Consider the following 25,035-nt stretch of genomic DNA (forward strand, 5'->3'; position numbering starts at 1 on the left):
ATTTTAAAATTTTTAAAACTAAAATCAGTTTTAGTTTTATTTTATTTTTTTTTTTAAATACATCGTTAAAAAAAAAAATTGAAAAAGCCTTGGCAACTACCAGAAATAAAATAATTTTAAAGATTTTTTTAATATATTATTTCATGTAATATAATTTTTATTACAATTTTTGGAAATGAATTTTATTTTGTCACAAATCCCCAAATAGTTAAGGTCCTATTTTATTTTATTTTTTATTTTATTTTATTTGAATGGGAATGAAAATAATATCACAATCCAAAAAAATCCTATTTTATTTTGTTTTACTTATTTTATTTAATAATGTCACAATCCCAAAAAATCCAAAAAAGTTTAAGGTCCTAAAAATTTATTTTGTTTTATTTTATAAATTTTATTTTATTTTATTTTATATGCAATAATCTAATTGTTATTAATGCAAAATCATAATGAATGAATACAGGATGTTTTTCAGACATTTAGAGTATGTTTTGGAAAGGCATTCCGATCATCCAGTCAGTCAGGCATCTGAGCACACCCAGACTCTCACAGCTGGCCGCTGACGGTGCTACAGAAGCACAGATATTTCAGCTTCACCAGCGCCAGGCTGCATGCCACACATAGCAGCATATCAGCCGTTTGACGAGCGTTCGGCTCCTGGTGCTTCTGCAGTGAGATGCTGCAGTGTGTGTGTGTGTGTGTGTTAGGGATGCAACAATATAGTTGTTGCATCCTATGGTTCAATACATACCTCGGTTTTTTAACCACGGTTTTCGGCTCGGTTCTAAAGGCTCGGTTCTAGAGTGTTTTTTGCAACAAATCAACAAAAAAAATCCTGTAAACTTCTGTAATCTGGAAAAAGCGCAAATTGTTTTGTCTTCTCAAAATTTTTTTTGAGAGAGGTAATTTTTCAGATATTTACCCAAAACAGGACAGATTGGCCATTATTGAGTGTTATAAACACATGTAATGTGTGTTTCATTCATACTGGTAGCCAGAGGGCGCCCTCGTGCAGAAAATCCACATATGCACCACAGAAGTAACAGAACTGATGACATTGGGGTGGAGTGTGAGAGTGTGTGTGTGTGTGGGGGGGGGGGTGGGGGGGGCTGTATGAGGGTGGAGTGTGTGTGTGTGCGTGCATGGGCTGTATCGGGGTGGAGTGTGTGTGTGTGTGTGTGCGCGGGCTGTATCAGGGTGGAGTCTGTGTGTGTGTGTGTTAGGGATGTGCATCTTCATAACTGAGGCCGATGCGATACGCATCTCGATGCATAGCCAACGATGCGATACATTAAAGATACATATAGGTAGCTACCGATGCGATGTGATACGATTCACTGCTATTACGATGCGGTGCGATACGATTTCGATTCGATTCAACACGATGTGATTCAGTGTAATACGAGCAGAGCTGACAGCCAGCGGGGAGTGAAAAAAAGTTCGGTGATCACTCAAATCGGTGAATCTTACCATCCCTAGTGTGTGTGTGCGCGGGCTGTATCAGGGTGGAGTCTGTGTGTGTGTGTGTGTGTGCGTGCGTGGGCTGTATCGGGGTGGAGTGTGTGTGTGTGTGTGTGCGTGGGCTGTATCGGGGTGGAGTGTGTGTGTGTGTGTGTGTGTGCGTGGGCTGTATCAGGGTGGAGTGTGTGTGAGTGAGTGAGTGTGTATGTGTGTGTGTGTGTGTGTGTGTGTGTGTTGGGGGGGCTGTATCGGTGTGGAGTGTGTGTGTATGTGTGTGTGTGCACGCGTGTGTGTGAGCGTGGGATGTATCAGGATGGTGTGCGTGCGTTTGCATGTGTGTGCGTGCACTGTATCGGGGTGAAGTGTGTGTGTGCGTGGGCTGTATTGGGGTGGAGGGCTTCAGCAGAATGCAGGATTCGTCCCACTCGTCCATCAGTGGGGCAGCATAATGTCAGCGTAGCCTAGGCAACACATTGTGTGGCAGATCTCAGTACTGTCCCACGCACTCGGGCCTGCAGTCTGTGAGAGCAGCTCCTGTACAAATATCTCCATGGCAACCACACTTTCTGCCAAAATACCATAGTTACTATAATTATTACTGCTTTAGACGAAGAAAGCATCACTGTTACTGTTGCTCATGCTAATGTTTTCCTCAGAACATGTACAAATCTGATTGTTATTCATGTCAAATCATCATAAATGAACATGGGGTCTTTTAAAACACATATTTTTCTGTTTTTCCCCTCTTCATTTTTCATGTGTTTTAAATGTATAATAAGCTGTAAGAATTACAATTGTGTCAGATTGGCAGTATCATGTTAACCAGAGTTTCCTCCCAAAATAGCACATACTCATATACTCATCAATTATTTGTTTTGATAAAGAAAGCATCACTTTTGCTATTGCTCTTACTAATATTTTATGTAAAAATCTAAAATAGTGGCATGCAAAAGTCTAATTGTTAGTCATGTAACAAATGTGGTTATTTTATTTTATGTTAATTTAATTGAATTGAATTTGAATGAAAATAATGTCACAGTCCAAAAAGGAAAAATATGCAAAAATATATATATATTTATTTATTTTTATTTCATTTTATAAAAATGTAAAAATCATATTATTATTCATGTAAAATCATATATAACATGAGATCTTTTTGAAACACACCTGTTTCTCATCTTTTCTCTTACATACTTTTTAAAAAGCTGCAAAAATCATAATGTTTTAGATGGTAATATCATTGTACTTTACCATGGTATTACCAGCTGATACCACAGTATTGTTTTTTACTAAGTACTGCAGTAAAATTGTGATACATTTGTATTTACCACTACTGTAATCAAAGAAAGGTACTAAAATGACAAACATTTTGGAAGTGTCTATGAGTTTACAGTGAATCACATCTCAATATGGTAAATATGGTATTTTGGTGGAAACTATTGACTTAGAACAACAAATGATGTGTTATCATGGCTTTATGGACATTTATGTTTATTATACAGTGGCAGAAACTGTGATAGTGTGAAAGTTGAAGTATTATTGTGAAAGATTTTCCCTTCTCGTACAGTAAATAATTTAAAATATTCACATTCTGTGACATTCAGAGAAGACGAACTCTCAGAACTCAGCTGTTATGAAACGCACATGCTATCAGAGACACTCAGACTCAGTTTTTTTACAGAGAAACACATTAACATGGTCCAGACAGCTTTATGTGACAATGAGAAAAAGCAGCATTGTGCCAGAGTTTGATGGCTTTCCGCACAATAAGGCTCTTTCACTCATTTGGAAACACTGAGGTTGCCATGGCGATTCACACATCAGCGTTTAGAAATGAAGCTCTGCTCGTGTGAAGAGATCAAAGGAAACACGCCTGACTCACAGTTCAGCCCAAAATCAAAAATTATTTATTTATATTTTTGATATCAATTTTGTTTTTTTGCATTGTGCATTATTTTTTGTGCTTTTTTTGTGCATTGCATTAATTCTCAACACAATTAATAATTTTATTCCCAAAATTCTGTAATTTCTGCAACACAAATTATACATCATGGTAGAATTTTTAGTACTCTATTTTCATTACTGTATTATATAAACTGGAATGATATAAAAATCCAAAGTTTAAGGTCCTAAAATATGCACAAATGTATTGTATTTTATTTTATACATGAATGAGAATAAAAATTATTTCAAAATAAACAAAAAATAAAAACATTTTTAAAGTGTCCAGGTCCTAAAAATGTATGCAGTATTATGCATTTTATATTATTTTTATTTTATTTTAATGGGAATGAAAACACTGACAAAATCCCAAAAAAGCAAAGAAAGGTTAAGTAAATAATATGCAAAAGTATATATTTTTATTTTATTTTATTTTTGAGAATAAAAGTAAATAAAGTCACAGTCCAAAAAATATTATAAGATTATTAAATGCTTTATATAATTGTTTTCTCCTTTGATTTGTGTTGTAAATATGACCTGGAAATTGCTTTGCATTGAACTCTAACCCACGTGCTGAATCTTAGCGTGATAGTAAATCCACATTGACATGTTTATCAGATACTCGTGTTTTTATAGCTGCCATCTGTGTCACACAAGCTAAAGCCCTTCATGACATCTCTTCAGACATTCACCCTGCAGATCCGGTCTGTTCAAATCTCTATGCAACACACATTCATTAGTTTGAGGCCAGTCTTTGTTTTCGTGTGCCGCTGCCCCCTGCTGGAGGTCACATGCATCGGCCTCCTGCGACCAACAGGCCTCAGTTTCCAAGCGTATCTCAATCCGATGAGCAGCGCAAGCTTCTATGCATCTCCCGTCATGATTCTTGGCTCGAGTCGGTCTCTAAAACACAAAGCTGTCATATCGAAGGCCCGTTTATTGGCTGCGATCACGCTTCGCTGTGCAGGGGTCGTTTATTCCTGAGAAGCGCTTACATGAAACCCTCTGGCCTGAGTTGAAGTTTCCGGATTCATACTCGTTCATAATAGCCGCTTTACTGTGTTTCTCAGAAGGGTTTCGGTCGTTTCCAGCTCATGGGGACCGAGAGGGGGGCAAAACACAAATGAAAGCGCAACAGAGGGCATTTGTGAAGGCCACAGTGTTTATCCGCATCCCAGCGCTCATTTCCTGCAGATGATAGGGTGGGCAGAAACACTGACGGCTAAATGGAGTCAGAGAGAGCCGTAACTAATGAGTTCACTGCTGATCGTCTGATGCTATCCATTTTGGTTTTATAACGATCGATCCGGGATGTGAATCTCAGAGCCAGCTTCTTGAAAAGCTTTTAAAGATTTTCTAAATATGTATAGAGAACTCATCCATTAATAGGCAAGAAGGTGTGAGACCTTGTAGATGAGATGAGAAAAATAGACGAAAAATGTCAAGGTTTTGTTTTTGTTTGTAAGAATTGATCTTGATCAAATTACACATCTAACAAAATCAATTTAAGCTTGAACGCTTACAACAATTTACTTTTCTACCAGAATTTTTTTTATAATAATAATCTATAATTATTATTTTATAATAAATATTTTATAATTATAATCAAAATAATGGTTGCAATTATTATAAAAGTAATAATTCTACATAATAAAATAATTTGATCTACTTATTAATCACTATATGAATGTTTATCTATTGATTATATATTTTGGTTAGTAAGATAACACTGTAATGAAAGTTAGTTAATTGAGAATTGCAATATTTGAACTTAATATGCTTTTTTTTTAAAGAAATTGACCTTTTATTCAGCAAAGATGCATTAAATTGATCAAAAAGTGACAGTTACAATGTTACAAAATATTTTTATGTCAAATAAATGAAGTTCTTTTTGAGCTTTCTATTCATCAAAATAATCCTGAAGACAATAATAATCATGTTTCCACAAAAATAAAAATAAAAAAATTCAGCAGCACAACTTTTTTCAACATTGATAATAATCAGAAATGTTTCTTGAGCAGCAAATGTGACACCGAAGACTGGAGGAATCATGCTGAAAATTCAGCTTTGATCACAAGAATAAATTACATTTGAACAATTTTTCACATAGAAAACTGTCATTTTGAACTGTAATAATATTTCATAATTTTTACTGCATTTTTGGTCAAATAAATGCAGCCTTGGTGAGCATAAGAGCCTTTTATCAACTCCAAACTTCTTGGTAATGTATGTGATTTCAGCAGAAGAAGGCCACACCTCAGAATAGGTCATGTGACATTACAACCAATCAGCTTTTAGATGGAGGTAAAACAGTTATGCCTTTTAAAACGATGGCATCTGATCTCATTTAGCTCAGCAGTTTGTGAAGATTGTTACGTCAAAGCAATCTGATATAAGATCCTCATGTTGTTTACCAGCTAATTGAATCTGTGGAGAGAAATGGAGGGAGAAATAGACTGTAATGGTCTTTCAGAGGAAGAGAGGACCACGGTGAAAACAGCAGAGCGGTGCATCAGAAAGATAATGATTATGACTGACGAGATGACTTGATAATGTTCTAAAACCTAGTAAAGGGAACATCTTAACTGAAATGGAGCCTCTTAACCTTGTAATTAAGTTAGATCTATTACAGCTGTGGCGATTACAGTGAAGGTTAGGGTGGCATTAGATTTACAGTAACATTAGCTTACAACACTAACATTGTGGCTTTAGCTTACATGGCGTAACATTTCTTTTCCCGCGGTCACATGCCTTTATGTTGAGCTTATGACCAATCAAAGGCGTTTTATTCATCACCACAGAAAACATGGAGTTGTTCATTGCGTGCACACACTAGCTATGTTTCCATTCAAAGTTACTTAAGCGCAAACTTGGAATATCGCATAAAACATTTGCAAGTAAAGCACTGTTTCCATACAGTGAGTTGAACAAAATCACCACTTCCTCATTAACTTGCGCTAAATATCACGAAGAAAAAATCGGTTTGCTGCAGTTGGAGAAGGTATAGTATATAATAGTTTTTGTATGCAATAAATTACAAACTTCAGAGCATGCAGATGAAACGCTGTCATGTTATCGTAGAGTTCTGGGAGTTAATTATAACGAAGTACTTTGACCAGACAGCATTTTTAACTGACAAAACTAGCATTTCAGATGCTGTGCGATGAGATCGGTCCGCTGGTTGGTCCAGTTATGCTGTCCCATGTCTTTTTTTGATGCGCATTCATTTATTTGGTAAAAGTGTTTCCATCGTAGTTTGTGCGCATGTTTTCTTACCGGATAAGAAATTTATCCTGCTTAGTTAAGCGCATTTTATTCGCATTTTTAGTATTTATGCACATCTTGGCATTTCCATCCAGCGTTTTTTTTTAATGCAATATCCCAAAATGCGCATAAAAATAATTGAATAGAAATATAGCTGCTGACTGGATTCGGACTGAAACTCGTAAATTCTCTCATCATCATCATCATCATCATCATCATCATCAATGAAGAAAGGTGTAAGAGATTCATAAAATAGAAATAATAAAAAGAAGTTGAGCCAACTTAAAAGTTTAAGGCAATCAGCTTCAGCAGATTTTTTGAGTTTTCTCAACTTACTTTTTAGGAAATTTCTCAACTTTTTGTTGTATAAACTTAAGAAGTTGAGAAAACTCAAAAACCTGCTGAAGCTGGTTGCCTTAAACTTTGAAGTTTGCTCAACTTAGTTTTTTGTTTACAGTGTAGACAGCTTTAGTGATTATAACGAGGGTTTTTGGATCACTTCAGTGTTTTATTACAACATAATAACCATTTTGCTTTTCATGCTATAGGGAAGTAACCAACGTAAAGGCTTGATCTATATCTAAGAAAATGATTCTTAGCTTGTTTTGTCTGTAGCCAGAATATGCCATGGTTTTTCCAATATTAATAATCATTATTACAATGTCAAAAGCAATAATCAACAATAATGATTTTGCCATGATATTGCAGCCTCACCCTCTAATGTGTTCCTGTTTTTTTTTATTTATAGGTTATTTACATTATGCATTTTTTGTGTAAATACATGTACATGAGAATAATGTTGCACTTTTGTTGATGTTGAAAGAAAAAAAAAAAGATTTGTAACAGTCTATGGTGTTGTGATTGATTGAAGTATCTGCTTAAATGTAAGTATTTGACATAAAAACAACACATTTTAATGAGGTAATTTATGTGGTAAAAATGCTCCTAGAAATCAGTTCCAGGGGGCAAAATTGCCCATTAATTTAAAAGTAAATTTCTGACCCTGATTAGCATGTTTATTTTGTATGATCTGAAATGCTACCTGTATGGTTTTGGTCCAGATCTGATCTCTTTCTCTCTCAGTCCATCTCTGCTGTGCTTTAATGCAGTTTGTCCCAGCAGCCTCTGGGTCTGTGCCAGTGCCGCTGCTATAAAAAGCTCTGCAGACAAGACTAGCACGGCTCTGCGTACATGCTAGCGCTAGCTTTGACCTCAGCAGTATGGGTGGAAACAAACACACACGATGCTGACTCTCACATAAACGTGTGTTAGCGTTAGCCCGATCATAAAGCCTGGTCTTAGCTGTCACCTGGATCAGCTTTCAGACAAATATCCTGTTCAGATCCTCAGGATGATTTCAACCTTGAGTCACGTACCTACAAACCTTGACGTGGTACAATGATTTAGAAAGGGTGTCAAATTATATTTTAATAAAAGTATTCACATGCTGGATATCATTAGTATTTAACACAAAGTACTATGGCACCCCCCCCCCCCCCCCCCCCCCCCAAAAAAAAAGTATTAACATCTTTATTAACATAATTTGTTTTTTTATTTTCATTCATTTTCAATAAAAAAAAATCTGAAATAAAATATAAGCATTAGATGACTTAAAAAGCACATTTTGCCTTGACAAGCTGAATTATTAAAACTACTGAAACTGAAAGAAAAAATGTTATAGAAATATTTGTAAAAAAAAAATGACAAAACAAACTAAAACCACAACAAACTACAGAAATAAAAACTGACAAAAGCACATATACTAAAACTGAAATAGAAAATAATAAAAATGAAGCTATAAGAAATATAAAAAACTAATAAAAATGACAAAAATACGTACTAAAACTGAAAAAAAATTAAAATTAAAAAAATTGAAGCTATACAGAAAAACTAATAAAACATGCAAAAGCACATAACAAAATGAATAAAACTTAATCTAAAATTTAAACTGAATATTAAATATATATTCAAAATATTAAACATATAAATAATACTAAAATAACACTGACAAATATAATTTAGAGTGGTAATGCCATTTTGATAAATACCATGTCACTGGATGATTAGCATATTTAAATTATATTTATTTGTGTTTTAATTATAGTACATATCTGAAAAACGTGGTATTGCAGCAGCATCATGTCAAGAAAAATATATAGATGCACATGGAAATTGTATTTAATAATTGTGTTCAAATAATATACAATGATATGCAAAGTACTTTCATGGTGTGTTTTTTCAACGCTACATCTTTATGCAAATTCCACTGTTCTTTTTGTAAGATGAACCTTTCATATCAGCGAGAAGTTGCAGAGACCGGTTGCGTGGGTTTTTCTGTTGTGCAAACACATAGAGTCAGAGAGGACGGTGATGATGGGCCGCTGAGTCGATGCATCAGTGCACTTGGCCGAGGCTTTTACTGCAGAGGATAGACACTCGCCTGCCTTACAAAATCAATAAGATGTGTGTGTCTTGTGTTTGAGCCAGACAAAGCCATCCGTCCAGCTGACATATTGAGACGAGAACGTCTCCAGCGGCTCCACCTGCCGTCTTTACTGCATAAATATCTGCATTTACTCAAGTTAGTCACTCCTTATTTAATATAATGTGCATTTAGAAACTGATAATGTGAAAGTTTAAGGGTTTTAGTGTGTGTTTTGTATATACAGTATTTTCCCCAAATTTGAATTAATTAATTTATTTTTATTACAATTGTTTTTTAGCGCCATTTCTCCAAAAGTCTCTTATGCTCGCCTTGGCTGCGTTTATTTGTTCAAAAATACAGTAAAAATGGTCAAATATTTTTTACAATTTAAAGTAAATATTGTATATTTGAGTATATGTTATAATGCAATTTACTCCTGTGATGGAAAGCTGAATTTTCTGCATCATTATTCCAGTTTCCCATGATGTTATTTATTTATTTATTTATTAAAAATGATATTACCATGGTATCGCATGCAAAATATCCCATATATCTTGAATGTGATACCATGGTAATATATATTTTTTAATAAAATAAATAACATAGTACCCAATCATTGTAGTTCAGTGCCATATAGTATCAAAGTACCGTAGTATTACCATCTGATACATCATTAAACCACAGTCCTGGTCTGTCAGTGTGACATTGTTTTGAATCCAGATCTCTTTGTCCTTGCTCTCTGTGTCATCTCTGCTATCGTTCTGCTGGAGTCTCACTCCGAAGCCGAATCTCTGAGCTCTTCAGAAGTTAAAAAGCCCGTCCCAGCAGTGCTGTTATATTTAGCAGACCGCCACCAGCAGTTTCTGGGACACGGGTGTTACTCTCACGATGAAAATGCCCTGGAAACTGCGTTCGTACCGTGACGTTTAGCACCGTGTCGCTCCTGCGCCGCTCAGAGACGGTAACGTAGGAGGTATTTGAAGAAAAACATCTCACAGGAGCACAACCGCACACTTGATTTTCTACAACCGATGCCTTATGGTAGCAATTAGAAAGATAAATGTTGCGTGCAGGAACACCGCCCTGCGTTTTCACACTGAAAAACAATGCTTTTAATTTTGCATTTGGTGTTTTTGTGCATCATAGGTTAGGGTTAGGTTAGGGTTAACCTGCTGATCTTTTAGGGCGAATCATGCACATGTGAAAGAAAGCATGGGCTGATGTGATCATGCTGAGATGCACTCATGCATTTGAGAACAGACTGCTGATTTCAATTAGGAGCGCAGAGCTGAATGCAGTGAAGCGGGCAGGAGAAACTCTTGGCGGGGAAACTTACATTTTTGTAGTTCTGGCAGTAGCTTGACGGGCCTGTCATGGATATCAGTTATCTCACGGCTGAGGAACGCCACATGCTTGTGCTTGTCTGTGGATCATAGGACGTTACAGGGGCAGTTCTGGGGTCGTCCAACGGGTGGCAGCAGGTGCTTAAAGCACAAAGATAAAGCAGACCTGAGATTTTCTTCTTGATGGATGAATGAATGTTGAAGCAGCTGTCTCAAGATGGAGAGGGAGGATGGGTTGATGGGAAATAAGTGCTGTCTCTTTGCAAAGGTCAGCTGTGCAGAGCGAACAATTAAAGACTCATTTAGACACTCTTTCCCCAATCGCCAATGTGATTCTGAGACACTGATAATGGGGAGAATTTTTTTTTTTTTTTAATTAAGGTCAATATTTATATTTACTTTCATGATACACCTCCCTTGTCTTGTTGTGAACTTTATCAGAGCATGTTATTCCAAATTAATAATAAAAAAATAAAACAAACAAAATGTGCATTTAAAAAAAATAAGTAATAAGTAAATTAGATAATTGTTGCCTTCATTTATCTCTTACATATCTAAAGAAACATTATTTACAACATATTTTATATATATTATATATAGTATTTGGTATATTAATATAATTATATTGGTATATAATTTTTTATCATTACATTATGTGTGTAAAAATTATATATAAAAATGCATTTTAATGATTTTTTTAGAAAAAATTATAGTTAAAATGAAACTGTTGCCTCCTCTTAATTTCTGTATATATATAATATATATATATATATATATATAATTATTTCTTTATTTCAGACCCTTTATTCCATACTCCATTATATCCATATTCTTGCAATTTTTTAACCACAAAAAAGAATATTTGATTTGAGTATTTGGCTAATTTCATGTTTCTTTCTAATTGCAAATTCATTTTAATCCCATTTTATTTAAATCCATTACACAAAATTCCTGCAGATTATCTTCCAATTTCAGTGCAGAAAATATGGTTTATGTTGGCATCTCTGTTACGTATCTAATAATTTCACAGGTTCGTACATGAAACTGTAATACTCCCTAACCATAATGACCTTTGACCCCTCCGTCTCTTCCAGCAGGGCTTCAGAGGAAGCTGCCCATGAGGAAGTGTGTACGGTGAAAAGGCGAAAGGTCAGAGGTCAGGATGACGACAGTAGCCGCAGAATACGACCACATGGACATCCAGCAGCAATACCCGGACAGTGTCAACAACCGCTGGGAGGATGAATGGGACAATGAGAACAGCTCGGCCCGATTATTCGAGCGCTCGCGCATCAAGGCTCTGGCAGGTGAGTAGACATCACAAAGTCCATCTGTGATGACGCTAGTTGATAAATCAGGTTTTAATGGATGCACGTTGCCTTCTTTTGGAGCTTGAAAGCTGTAGTTAAATACAAAGAGAGGTAATTATTATTATCAGCAGAAGTGTATTGTTACTCTTTGAATAGCTGTAACTAGTGCTTGATAATATGACGCCCACTCGCACATGACATGCGGTGATTTGCTGTGTGGGAGAGCAGGAAGTACGTGGGCGTAAGTTCACACTTTCTCTGCTCCTTCTGAAGCTCCCACACCATTTCTGATTCACAGCAAAGCCCTCGAGCCCACAGACCAACTCAGGAGGCTCTTGTGCCTCGTACAGGAAACTGAACGCGTTACATAAAATCAATATTGAAATAGACGATGTTTAATTCATGAGTTGAATATTTAATGCAGTTCCTATAGATGCTGATGTAGGAAGAGTTTCCTAAATGAACAACATACCCGTGATGAACTAAAAGCACCTTTTGTAGGGTGCATGCACACTCCACGTCTTGTGGAGAACTTGATGAATAGTAATGCATCCGATCCATTTTGATGCATTTCAATTTTTAATTATTATTATTTTTTTTTATTTTTTTTTGTGCACTTCCCTGGTTTTATTGTGAATTTTTTATCAGAGGATGCAATTCCAAAATAAAATAATGAAAATAAATAATTAAATAAATAAAGATTAAAAAAATAAAATATATAATAATAATCTTTGTAATTTTAAAATGTGATAATTATTTCTCTCTCTCGCTCTCTCTCTCTACATATATATATATATACTTATTTATATATCTATCTATCTATCTATCTATCTATATATATATATATTTATATGATTATATATGTAAATATTATTATTTATAAAAATTGTGGTTGGACTTTCTGAAAAGCCTATTCTACTCACCAAGGCTGCGTTTATTTGATCAAAAATACTGTAAAATAAGTAATATTGTGAACTATTGTTACAGTTTAAAAGAACTGTTTTCTATATGAATAAATTGTAAAGTGTAATTTATTTCTGTGAGTCAAAGCTGAAATTTCTGCATCATTACTCCAGTCTTAAGTGTCACATGATCCTTCAGAATTCATTTTAATATGCTGATTGCTGCTCAAGAACCATGTCTGATTATTATCAGTGTTGATATGTTTGAGGAAATCATGCTAAATGTTATTTTTCATGATTCCTTTGATGATTAGAATGTTGAAAAGAACAGCATTTATTTGAAATAGAAATCCTTTGCAACATTCTAAATGTTTTTTACTGTCACTTTTGATCAATTTAATGCGTCCTTGCTGAATAAAAGTATTAATTTCTTTCATTTTGCCTTCCTCGGGAGGGGTTCGGGCTTTAATTAGGACACTTAGACCATCACCACCTCTCCATAATTCTCACCGTGGGGTTTCGCTGTATTTCTTTCTTCATATGATTTATTCCCATAATATCTTGGATGACAGTAGCATATTTCCCTCTTCTGTTTTCCATCATGTTCTCCAAGCGTCATGCGTTTGAGTTGCTGTGTTTACAGAGGTGTGATGTTCATGAGCGCCGGGCTGTTATTCTCTCAGGGTGGCAGAGCTGAAACAGACCGACTTTAATGAACGAGCAGGCCTGTCCGCTCTCTGTGAGACTCACCCCAATACTTCACGACTGAGGAAGATGGAACATAAAACAGAAATAGAAAAATCTCTTCCTTTCTCTTTTGTTGCCAAAAACCACAAACCATTTCTGGAGTTGTAAAAAGCCCCCAGCATTCCAGTAAGCATCCTACGTTTCACATGATTGTGTTTTCCTGCATTCCTGGGCAGCAGAGCATAAGCTGCCCTCGCTCTCCCTCTCATTCTGTATCACGGAAGCAGGATAACGCTCAAGAAAGAGATCCAAAACAAGAGTAAGGTGAAGAGTGTGATTATTAAATAAAATTATCTTCCTGTTTAGTATGCAGAGTCACTAAATTGAACTAAAATAGGTTGATTGTCCTCAATGTCGTATCGTATGAACAAGTCTGATGCAGGCAACATTAGGTCAACCAATGATGTGATTTGTGGGCGGGGCTATCTGCTCATTCAACCAATGGCAGTGCGTTCTGTTTATTGCTTTTAGTGTTGCATCAGTGTAATTTTAGTATTATTTATATACTATTGTAGATTTTATTCATATTTTGAATTAGCTTTTATTTTTATATTTTCAGCTTTCATTTTAATTCTAGTTGATTTTAGTGAATTCATTTTTAGTTTTTTTAAAACGTTAATGTTTAGGGTTCATTTATTTTATTTTTATATTTAGTTATAGTTAAAGTTGAGCTAGTTTTTATTTATTTTTTATTTAATAACTTAAATGTATTACTTAAATTATCTATATTTTTATAAATATAAAAATATAATTAGTATTTATAATATTTATTATTTATAAGTTTTTCATCTAATATTTATGTTTTATTTTATTTCAGCTTTTTTTTTATTAACTAAAAAAAATAGTTTTAGGTTTAGTTTACATTAATTTTGCACTGAAAACCAAACTAAACTGAAAATAAAGTTGCAGTAATTCAATTAGTGCAATTGGGTAGTTCAACCCTGTTGTAGTTTATGTATCTAAATAGACATTGACACAATCCAAATGTTATCGAAGAAGTGTTAATTAAATGTCACTCTTTTCGGCCATCCAAAACTATTCAGCCGAAACTGAAAATGAATTTATTTTAGTGTGTCGGTCAAATATTTTCTGTTGCTGAGATTCCAGTGCATTTCTAATTGCCACTAGAGCTAGAAATTACACACTACAGTGTTAAACTAGTGATGTCTGTGGGTTTTTATACTGGAAAACAAGCCTTTAATTTGAGATCAAGACTTTCAGGAGGAATTATTTAGATGGGGTTTGTTTTAGTTTGGCAAGCATTATTTTGCACAATTTTTATTCTCATGTTTACTTTGCTTCGGCCAGTACCTACTGCAGCATTATTTTTCATTAGTAAGCAATACTCATATTTTCCTCATATGGTGTAGTTTACATGTACATTTAGTTATTTAGCAGCAGAAAATCTCTTTGAATAGAATAAGAGTTGTGTTTGCTCTCGCGCTGCTCTTTGCTGTCTCATCAGACTGTCATTGGCTCAGATGGGAAGTCAGATATCACACCGCCATGATTCACTCCCAGAGGTCTGATAAGTCAGGAATCCCCCCGGCAGCAGTCGGCATACCTCACTAATGTGGACCATGTGCTGGAGCATGAGAGGGGCCCACGCTCCGACATACGGCCCTCCCCGACAGCCCACGGCCCCAGGGGCGCCAGATTGAGGCAAAACCACCCATTTAATTGTGTTAGGAGAAGAAACCTAGTCTCTTCCCTCCAAACACGAGCATGTGTAGGAATTATCACAGATTGATTCTGACACTTTGTTTCATTCAGTTGCTTTTTTGTGAAGGTTTGTGTCAACTCAATGACCTCTGCAGACATCTGCTATAGTCATAAGATAGATAGATAGATAGATAGATAGATAGATAGATAGATAGATAGATAGATAGATAGATAGATAGATAGATAGATAGATAGATAGATAGGCAGACAGACAGCTAGATGGGTGGGTCATTGGGCAGATGGATAGTTTGGCAGGTAGATAGTTGGATAGATAGGTAGATATTTGTGTAAAGAGATAGATAGGTAGATAGTTGGGGAGATAGGTGGATGGGTAGTTGGGCAGATGTATAGTTAAATAGATAAATAGTTGGGTGCAGGGTTTGAAATGAACACCCACCAATCCGCCAAATGCGGGTAAAAATCAGCTGTGGTGGGTAACGTTATCAAATCACTAGCCAATTTGGTGGGTTACTTTTCATAAATTGTTCACCAATTAATTTCTTGGGGAAGTTCATGTAAGCCAGATCTGCACAGATTTAGCGCAAATACTGAACTCATGACTGAACTCATGACAGCCTAATTTCACAGCATCTGCACATATCTAGCTTACTTGAACATACCCGTCACTACGCAAAAAATAATGGCGTGTTGGGCACGCTAGATTCTTTTGCATTGAAGCGAATTTTTGATTATGCCTGATAAAGCAGTGCTTGTAAGCTTAGCACTGCTTTGTGTACAGCGTTACTGGGTAAACCTCTATTTCTCCCGCTTTAAAGCGCCTCCTGCTGGCAGAGAATGAATTTGCATTTTCAATAAGCCCGTCTGATTTAAAGGGGTCATATGACATTGCTAAAAAGAACATTATTTTGTGTATTTGGTGTAATGCAATGCGTTTATGCGGTTTATGGTTCAAAAAACACATTATTTTCCACATACTGTACATTATTGTTGCTCTATGCTCCTCCTATCTGAAACTTTTACAAAGCTCATCGCTCTGATTGGCCAGCTATTCAGTGCGTTGTGATTGGCCGAATACCTCAAGCGTGAGATGGAAAGTTACGCCCCTTACCATATTGTGATGCCGTTTCCCGGCTCGACGACACAAAAACAATTAAACCCATTATAAACGAGGCATTTGTTGCATCCAGTGAGGACATAATTACTGATTATAAGGACTTATACTGTCTTTTTATGCATCACGTTGCATCGCGCCGCGTAAACATTACCATGTCTGCATTTGTGACAACAAACAAGTGCTACTCTACACTGCTCAAAACTCGTGTTTAAATAGTCAGTGGCAAATTCTTTAAATATGAAAACATACTTACAGGCTGTGAGTCAGACGCGCCAGACTGTTCTTGCAAAGTTGGAATTGCCCCACTTTATAGAAACAGCCTTTGTGCACAGCTGGCATTGTAGGCTACTCTCCCAGGTTCAGGAAATAGTCTTCCGTAAAATGCGCTGCACACACTCTAATATTTGGGTTGAACTGTTCTGGAACAGTGTTGTAAATACAATTTAACCACTGATTTCTGGAAGCCCAAACAAAGTATTTTCGCTTTCACAATGAAACACAGCGTCTCCAGGACATGGCGCCGGCGGCAGCAACAATACTACAGCCAGAATAATAGTTCCGCCGCCTTTCATTGCGTGAACATTTGGGTTTTTCAAATCTTCCCCCACCGTGACGTAGACATGTGGGGGCGTGTTTGAATGAGCCGTTTTAGGAGGGTGTGGTCGAGTCTTAACTTTTATAAAGACTTTAGTCTTTGCAACTTTAGGGATCTTATCTATGCACAAACAGCTTGTAACACTCCAAAGAGAAAGGAAAACTTGAAATCGCATCATATGGCCCCTTTAAGCAGTAAACATATTTTGCTTGTTATCAAAAATAATCTACTCTAGAGAGACTTAGCTGTTGTTATTGATTCTATTTGGAAGTCTACCGGAAGTTAAGTTAGAGCCACAAAAGCGCGCATGCGCAACAACGTTTGTTTATGTTGTTGCCGTTGAAACCATCTATAGATAAAGTCATGTTTCGTTATTGTGTAACATATTGGGCTTCAGGTACAGAAGTAATGCTGTCATCATGAATATTTAATTAAGGCCCTTCGGTTGCTTAGTTTCTCACACACTCAGGGTTTTGTCAAGTATTGCTTTGTGGGGTAGCGTACTAGTATTCCACCAATGAAACGCGAGCATCTAAATTATTGACAGGTGTCGTGAAAAATAAATGAGCTGGTTGTCGGTCTGCTCGAGTGACTGCTGCTCCGTCGAGCAAAACTCACTTCAGCCACGCTGCAATATCCTCCTCGTCCTTGCGCATTAATTATGATTGTCTTCTCAGCTGTGTTTTTATTTAGGGTTCATATGCATCTCCTAAAATCGTGGAGACCATTTGCTGAGTAAAGTTTGAGTTCATACTGCGACTTTTGAGTTCAGACAGTCTTATTGGGATTTTTTTTTTTAGAGATCACATTGCTTTTTGCCATTTGAGCAAAATATCTGTATTTCCCAGAGCAGCAGAGAGCGGTTCATCCAATGTAATTGTAGGATGAAGTCTAAGGAATGTACTGGGATGTGTGTTTGTATGGTTGTTCATCTCATAATACAAAGGAAACACCCACAGACCCCCGTGTCCTTCCTCTTTCCCTCCTTCGCCAAGTTTGTCGGCCATATGTCTGTGAAATCACCCCACTTTATGAACGCATTAGATCACTGTCATACTTAGAAACACTGTATCCAGACATTATCGGCTGTTAAATGGATTCGCTCTGCTGAAATCAGCACATTCAAGTTTGGTGTCAAATGAGAGCAGTTGTGTTGCGTTACAACAGGCTCCCACTGGAATTGTGGGATTGTGCAAGTACATGTTTATAAGATCACAGCGAAGCATCATGTGAAGTTTCGCAGAAAATTGTGTCTTCATTGACTTTCCAAAGAAGCGATTGTCTCAGTGCCAACAGAAACACGCACTTACATACATTTATCCCGCTATGAGTGAAAAACAACACATCTGAAATGCATTCGTGCTGCTCACCCTTCATAGTCAGTTTGCACATAGTGCATGTATTCATGCAGAAATACTGGTATTGATTAGGAAAAAAAGCCAAAAAGCCATATGATATGAATCCACTGGTAATCCACTGGTGTAACAGCGTTCCTCTTATAGGTTTGATTTGGAGTAACAAGACTAGACCTACTAGACTAGATCATTTCAGAAGCTCTGTTTAATGCTGTTTGATAAGAATAAGTGATTTGACCATTATATCCATAAATCCATAAACATTTGAGCCATATCTAAAGATTTTGACTTGAATGACCTACAACACTCTAGCATTATGGTGACGTCTTTTGCAGGCAAGCATCACATTTAGATTTAAGAAATGGTAGAAATTTAGTTTTACATATACGCTTATATTTTAAAATAAAATAATATATATATTTTTTTATAATTTTATCATTTTACAATTATATTTTATACATTTGTACAATTTATCAATAATTTGTTCCCTTTTATTTCATTACCACATTTTCGTCAAAAAATGTAAAAACCAATATTACAGTTTTACAAAGTTTTAAAACCTATTTACCATTATATTATACATTATATAATAATATAATCTTAAAATAATGTAATCTTATAACCTCTCTATATACACACATACGTATGCTCTTATCTTTAACAGTTATTTTTTTAATTATTTTATACATTTATTATTTTTACATTTTGTACATTTATTAAAAACAATAATGAATTCCCCACTTTTTCAACATCACATTTACTTCAGAAGAATTATATACATATATAAGCTTTATCTTTAAAAATCTTTTTTTTTTAATTTGATAATTTTACTATTATTGCATTTTATAAATTTATTTAAAAATCCCTTTATTTCTTTAGAAAATGTTAAAAATGACAGTTTTACTAAAACTTTTATTGGTAAAACATATTTATCATTTATTCAGAAATTGTAAAAATTTTGTGGTACATACACTTTTAACTTTTATTTTCATGTTTTTTTTTTATTTTATTTTTTATTATTGTATACTCAGGCCTTACTGGTGGATTCAATACATTTTATACATTTTTAAAATGTATAAATAATTTTTCTCTGCTTTTCAACATCACAATGTGTTCAGAAAGTGTAAAAAAAATTTACATTAGCTTTTATCGTTAAAAAGTATAATTTATAATATCATAATTTTATATATTTAAATTTCCCTTTATTTTGTTGATTCTTTATGGCTACTCCTTCCTTCATGGCTCTGTTTTCCCATCATTTGCTGAAATATTAATCCCTTTATCTTCAGATTATTCTCTCAGCTGTGGCTGTACGTTTGAGTCGAAACGCTCCTCTGCAGAGAATGACTAAACGTCTTCCAGGAAGCATCTCCTCCCTCGTCTCTCTGCAGCAGTGAGGGGAGGAGAGCCCAGATCTGTGGGCCGTTTATCACAGCGCGAGGGATGATTTCAGCTCAGATTCACTTGTGACAGAGAACAGAAGTGCAGACGGAGGTGAATTAAGAGCACTGATGGACACGTGGACGTCTTGTGACTTCACAATGACACCACTGACTGTGTTTCTGCACAAACAGCCCTCTCACTGCAGGCCCAGATCAACCAAACCAGCCTCAGGCCTCAATCCCACGCTAGACGCACTGAGGAAGAATTAAACATTTGTTTATTTTGGAAATACAGGATCATGGGACACATTTGGTCACATTATAGCTCATCTCATGGTTCCTTGAGGATGCGGTCTTGTGTGTCTTGCTCTTAAAAGAGAGAAAACAAGACGCTACATTCTTGGTATTAGGCAGGTGTTCTAGATGGTTGCTAGGGTGTTCTGGGTGGTTGCTAAGGTGTTCTATGTGGTTGTTAGGGTGTGGTGGGTTGTTTCTTGGTGGAGAGCAGTAACAGTAGCCAATACATCTGAATATTGTAACAAAATATTTATGTTACTATTGTTGTTGTTAACCAGAACTAAGACTAAACCTATAAAAAATGTTTGGAAAAATAATCTGAAATAAAATAAAATGAAAAAATTCAACTTGAAAAAAATCTAATTAATGGAAAATTATAAATGTTGCCTGAAATAAAATATGATTAAGTGAAAGCTAAAAATATTTAAAAGTTAATAAAAAAAAATGACAGAAACACGTAACAAAATTACTCAACTACTTCAGCGTAATTTAAAATTAAATTGAACTACTAAAATTACTGAAATAAAAATAAATAAAAGCTAAACACAAATATGAAGAAAAACGAATAAAACACATAAAATTGCTAAAATTAATATACTGCAGAAGAAAGTGTATAAAAAGTGGTTTTGGTTTCTAGCAACAATTTACATTTATTTCTAAAAGTAAAATTGAAAAAAAAAAAAATCAATATATTATAAATAAAAATTAAGAAAAAGTCTCCAAAGCACATAACCAAGTTACTAAATTTAAAAACATTTCAATTCTAATTAAATTTAAATTAAAATGCAGTGTGAAAGCCTGTTATTTGTTTTTATTCTAAAATGTTAAAAAACTAATTGGAATCAGATCAGAATATTAGAATATAAACCCGTTGCTGCAGTAAGCAAGAACAAATGCTTTAGTTTTGCCAGCAAATCTGTTGCTGACAGAAAACAAACCAGCATTTTACTGCTTGATTTACTGCATCTCATGCAGCGTTTCATATCTGCGCTGTACTCTCATAAAACACTCCTTAAATGCCTGTAAATATCCAGTGTGGCTTTTAATTCACCTTTGCGGGGCTTGGAGTAATCCTGCTTTTTATCATGTTTAAGACACGGAAAGATAAGCAGAAGGGGGCTGTTTGCTGTCAGGAAAGTTTGAGTTGGATCTGCTGGATGTTTACTACTCCTGACACAGCCGTGTGAGATTCCTGAGTGGGAATTAGCAGATATTTGTTTTGCAGCCGAGTGCAATTCAATAGCCAAACTCTGTGAAGTAGTTCAAAGTCTGCATTCATGGCAGAACGTCTCCTCACCTTGCAAACAGATGGACGGCAGGGGAAAAAAAAACAGGGGGAGGAGGGGAGCACAAATAAGCTTTAGGGGTTGCAAACGGGATTTTAGGCAGGGTGCATTTAGTCCGACATTCCAAGAAGGCCGTTTCGTGTTTCTTATGCAACTTTGCTTCTATTGCATGACCTAAAAAACAATGCATGGAAATGGGCCGACTTCCTGCTCAACCTCCACCCCCGATCTTCTCCGGAGACTTGGTTTGCTCCGTCTCCTCCTCTTCTTTCATTGTAATGAGGTGGTGACATCATCTGCAAACACACTGGCTGGGCCGCTGATGAAATTACAACCCCTTTGCCCTCCTCTTCTGCTCCGTTAAAGGTGTCTCGCAGAAACCCTTCCATTGACTCCTGCAGATTCAGAGCGGGTCTCGAGCTAGAAGGCCTCCCCTCCCTTGTATGACAGGAGGAGGGGCGTCTGTGTGCTTGAGGTTGGGGGGAGACGCTGCTTTTGAATGGACAGAGTGGGAAGACGAACAATCAGAGAGACAGCAGCATGCTTGTCTCCTCTAAAACAGACCAGTTGAGAACATCAGGCTGGGACGAAAACCTTTGGCTTTTTGGATAACTCCCATCGCGAGAAGGAGCTGTTGGTTTTCTTTCCCGCCGTCGTTCCTTCCCATTCCGTGGTTTCCTGGGAGGGTGCAAGGAATCTGGAAATAGTTTCCCTCTCGGTCAAGGATCATGGATTTGGAGTGGGCGTCCGGGGGCCCCGAGGGCTTCTACCAGGAGCCCAGCTTCCCCACACAAATGCCCTTCAACTACAACCAGCTCGAGGGGCGTTTCAAGCAGCTGCAAGGTAAGATGCGTCCTGAGGTGTGGATGCATTGTTTACAGCACCGTTAGGATGGAGATTCATGGGTTTCCTACAGCTCAGCAGCTGCGATTTGCGAGATATACACGCTTACAAATAAAGGCTTTATTGGTGTCTATGGTTCCGTGAAGAACCTTTAACGTCCATGAAACTTAAAGGATTCTTTGGAGAACCAAAAATGGTTCTTCTACAAAAACCTTCCTTTGGAACACTGATTTTGAAAGCTTTGACATCCATCCTTTGTTCCATGCATGACGGTTATGGACCGTGCAGAACACTGACATTGCATTCACCAAACTGGTTTTACAGTCAAGAAATTGCGTTTTAGATCAGATCTGGTCGATCAATAGATGTGCGCTAGGCATTTGGCACTTCACACACTCAGCGATTTCACACGTTTACGCCATTGCTCTCGTTTGCCGTTACTGTAGTGCAGATGTTTCCCCAGAGCTCTGCTGTTGTGTTTGAGTGGCAGTTCAAGCATTTACATATCATGTCTCATAACCCAAGCATGCATTTGAAGAGTCACATGTGCATGATGAGATCGCACTAGAATGATTAATATGAAACAACTATTTAATGAGCAACTCAGATAACAGTTAATAACCAGTTGTTAATGAATCACAGCCCAGTTTGAGGTCAGTAATGCTGGGGAGATGGGATGAGAGATGGGCTTCAACAGAAATTAATTTGCAGAAATTCAGCTGCAAATTCATCTTTTGTAACTTAGGAGTCTGTTTACATTACATTCATGCATTTAGCAGACACTTTTATCCCAAAAATGAGTTTGTGTGTGGCTAATTATTAACTTTTACCCTGCCTTTCCTTTAGGTAGTTTAGTGACGAAACGTGACCTTTTACCTGTGATATGACGGATTTGAGTGATTCAGCTTCAGTGAGCTCAGGCTTGTAAATAACTTAATGTGGTCGCTTTGAGATAAACCGTATTGCTGTCACCTCCCTTCGTATTTTAAATACTTTAAACTTTATCATGCGCACGGTAAAAAGACTTCAATATTTCACGTTTACACTGTATAAAGTCAGTTTCTTAATTCAGATTTTTCTGTCTCGTTTTTCATTACAAAATTGAAAAATTCGTAAATCAAAATACATTTACTTGTCTTTCTTTAGAAGAAAAAAATAAGATTTTAAGTCTGAAAAATGCATCAAAATTAAATGACTTTATGACTTAAAAAATATATAAAATATCAGTCAATAGGGTCTAAAAATATCTTGCTTTCCCTTTGAATTAAGTAGATTTCATCTTGTTTTAAGCATGAACTAACTTCATTTTTATTAGTGCTGTCAAGCGATTAATCGCGATTAATTACATCCAAAATAAAAGTTTTGGTTTGGTGTATATTTATTATGCATATATAAATATACACACATACAGTATATATTTGGAAAATATTTGCATGAAAAAATGAAAATTTATATAATTCATATTATATATAAATATATTTAATCTATAAACAATTTTTCTTAAATTTATACATTTATATATATCGTGTGTATTTATATATACATCATAAATATACAGAGTACACGCATATATTATGTAAACAGAAACTTTTACTTCGGATGCGATTAATCGCGATTAATTATTTCACAGCACTAATTTTTATAGATTTTTCAGAAAACAAGACTTAACATCTTCAGTCTTTTTGCTTCTTAAGTAAACGTGTCTTGACTAAAGAGTGTTTAGATATTTGTGACAGAAATACTGCACTTTTTGCAGTGTAGATTGCATTTGCGTTCATACTAACATGTAGCATCTTGTTCCTCAGGTGAGATGGTTTGATATTAAATCAGAAGTTGCAAACATTCGGCCATGTTTTATGATGCATCTTAAAAACCAATGCTCACTGCACAAGAGCATTCTTCAAACCCCTAGATGCTAGAGATTTGCCAAGATAAATGACAGATTCTTGGATTTGTGCTTGTGCTATTGTGGATGGACTTCAATAGTCTAAACACATGATCCTGGCAGCGTCTGGTCCACAGATAGTTTAGTGACGGTAAGGGTGCGTCCAGCTGATCTTGGAGCTTTTTTGGCTCGATGGACAGCACTGTAAGCTGTTTTGCTCATAGGCTTGCGTGCTGAAGCAGATCTATTGTCCTGCGCGTGTCTTCCTGCCAAGCCGCCTGTCTCTCAGTCTTGACTTCTCAATGACCTTCTGTTGGGCTGTTGGCAGAGATGCGGCCGGCGAAAGCGAGACGCTGGGTTCTGAATGGCCGGGTGGATCGGGTCCGTGTGAGGATGCGAATCGTCGGGTCTTGATTCACTCAATGGCCTGTCGATGACTGGAGGCTCTCAGACGGGCTGTAAGCGTCACCACCCTCGGCGTGAGAGGAAGTGGATTCAAGAGCTCTGAAGCAATGAAGGAAGCGTTGAGATGGCAACTCAGCTGGGCGTTAAAGATGCACAAAACCACCCAGAATCACAGTCTAGAGTCAACGTTCACTTAAATGTCATTGTGCAACACCATAAAACATGAAATAGAGTTTCACAAAGAACATTTTATTAAATAGCCTGTATTTTAGTATTATTTCTATACTATTATAGTATTTATTTTGAATTAGCTGTTTTTTAATTTTATTATTTTTTTGTTTTTAGATGAAGTAATTTTGTTATGTGCTTTTGTTTTTATTATAATTTTTTAAATGATTCATATTTCCCGTATAATATTTATTTTTATTTTATTTCAGCTCTATTTAAATTAATGAAAAAGATTATTAATAGTATTAGTTTTATATTTTATATATATATATATATATATATATATATATATATATATAAAACTAATACTATATATATATATATTTAAATATATATAAATATATTCACACACACACATGCACATATATATATATCGAAATAATAATAATAATAAAAAATTATATATATATATATATATATATATATATATATATATATATATATATATATATATATATATATTATTTTTTATTATTATTATTATTATTTCGATGTACAAAAACTATATTTAATATTATTAGTCCTCATTTTCATTTTTAAGTTTAATTTTTTTCATGTAATATTTATATTTT

The 25,035-nt window shown here is 35.7% G+C and overlaps 1 protein-coding gene across 5 annotated transcripts in view; it reads left to right on the forward strand.

Annotated features, from left to right (window-relative positions):
- LOC306856765 (spectrin beta chain, non-erythrocytic 1) overlaps window positions 1-25,035 on the forward strand; it is a 95,316-nt gene that overhangs the window by 19,736 nt on the left and 50,545 nt on the right. For 2 of the 5 annotated variants that reach the window (XM_079396205.1, XM_079396204.1), the window contains exon 2: window positions 11,526-11,738. In XM_079396205.1, the coding sequence (XP_079252331.1) occupies window positions 11,594-11,738 (145 nt within the window). In that variant the 5' untranslated portion in view covers window positions 11,526-11,593. Of the gene's footprint in view, window positions 1-11,525; window positions 11,739-21,406; window positions 21,946-25,035 lie in introns of those variants that run through there. The other 3 variants (XM_079396208.1, XM_079396207.1, XM_079396206.1) reach the window with 2 other exon arrangements.

This window comes from Barbus barbus (genome assembly GCF_936440315.1).
Source record: "Barbus barbus genome assembly, chromosome: 37".
NCBI classification, from domain to species: domain Eukaryota; kingdom Metazoa; phylum Chordata; class Actinopteri; order Cypriniformes; family Cyprinidae; genus Barbus; species Barbus barbus.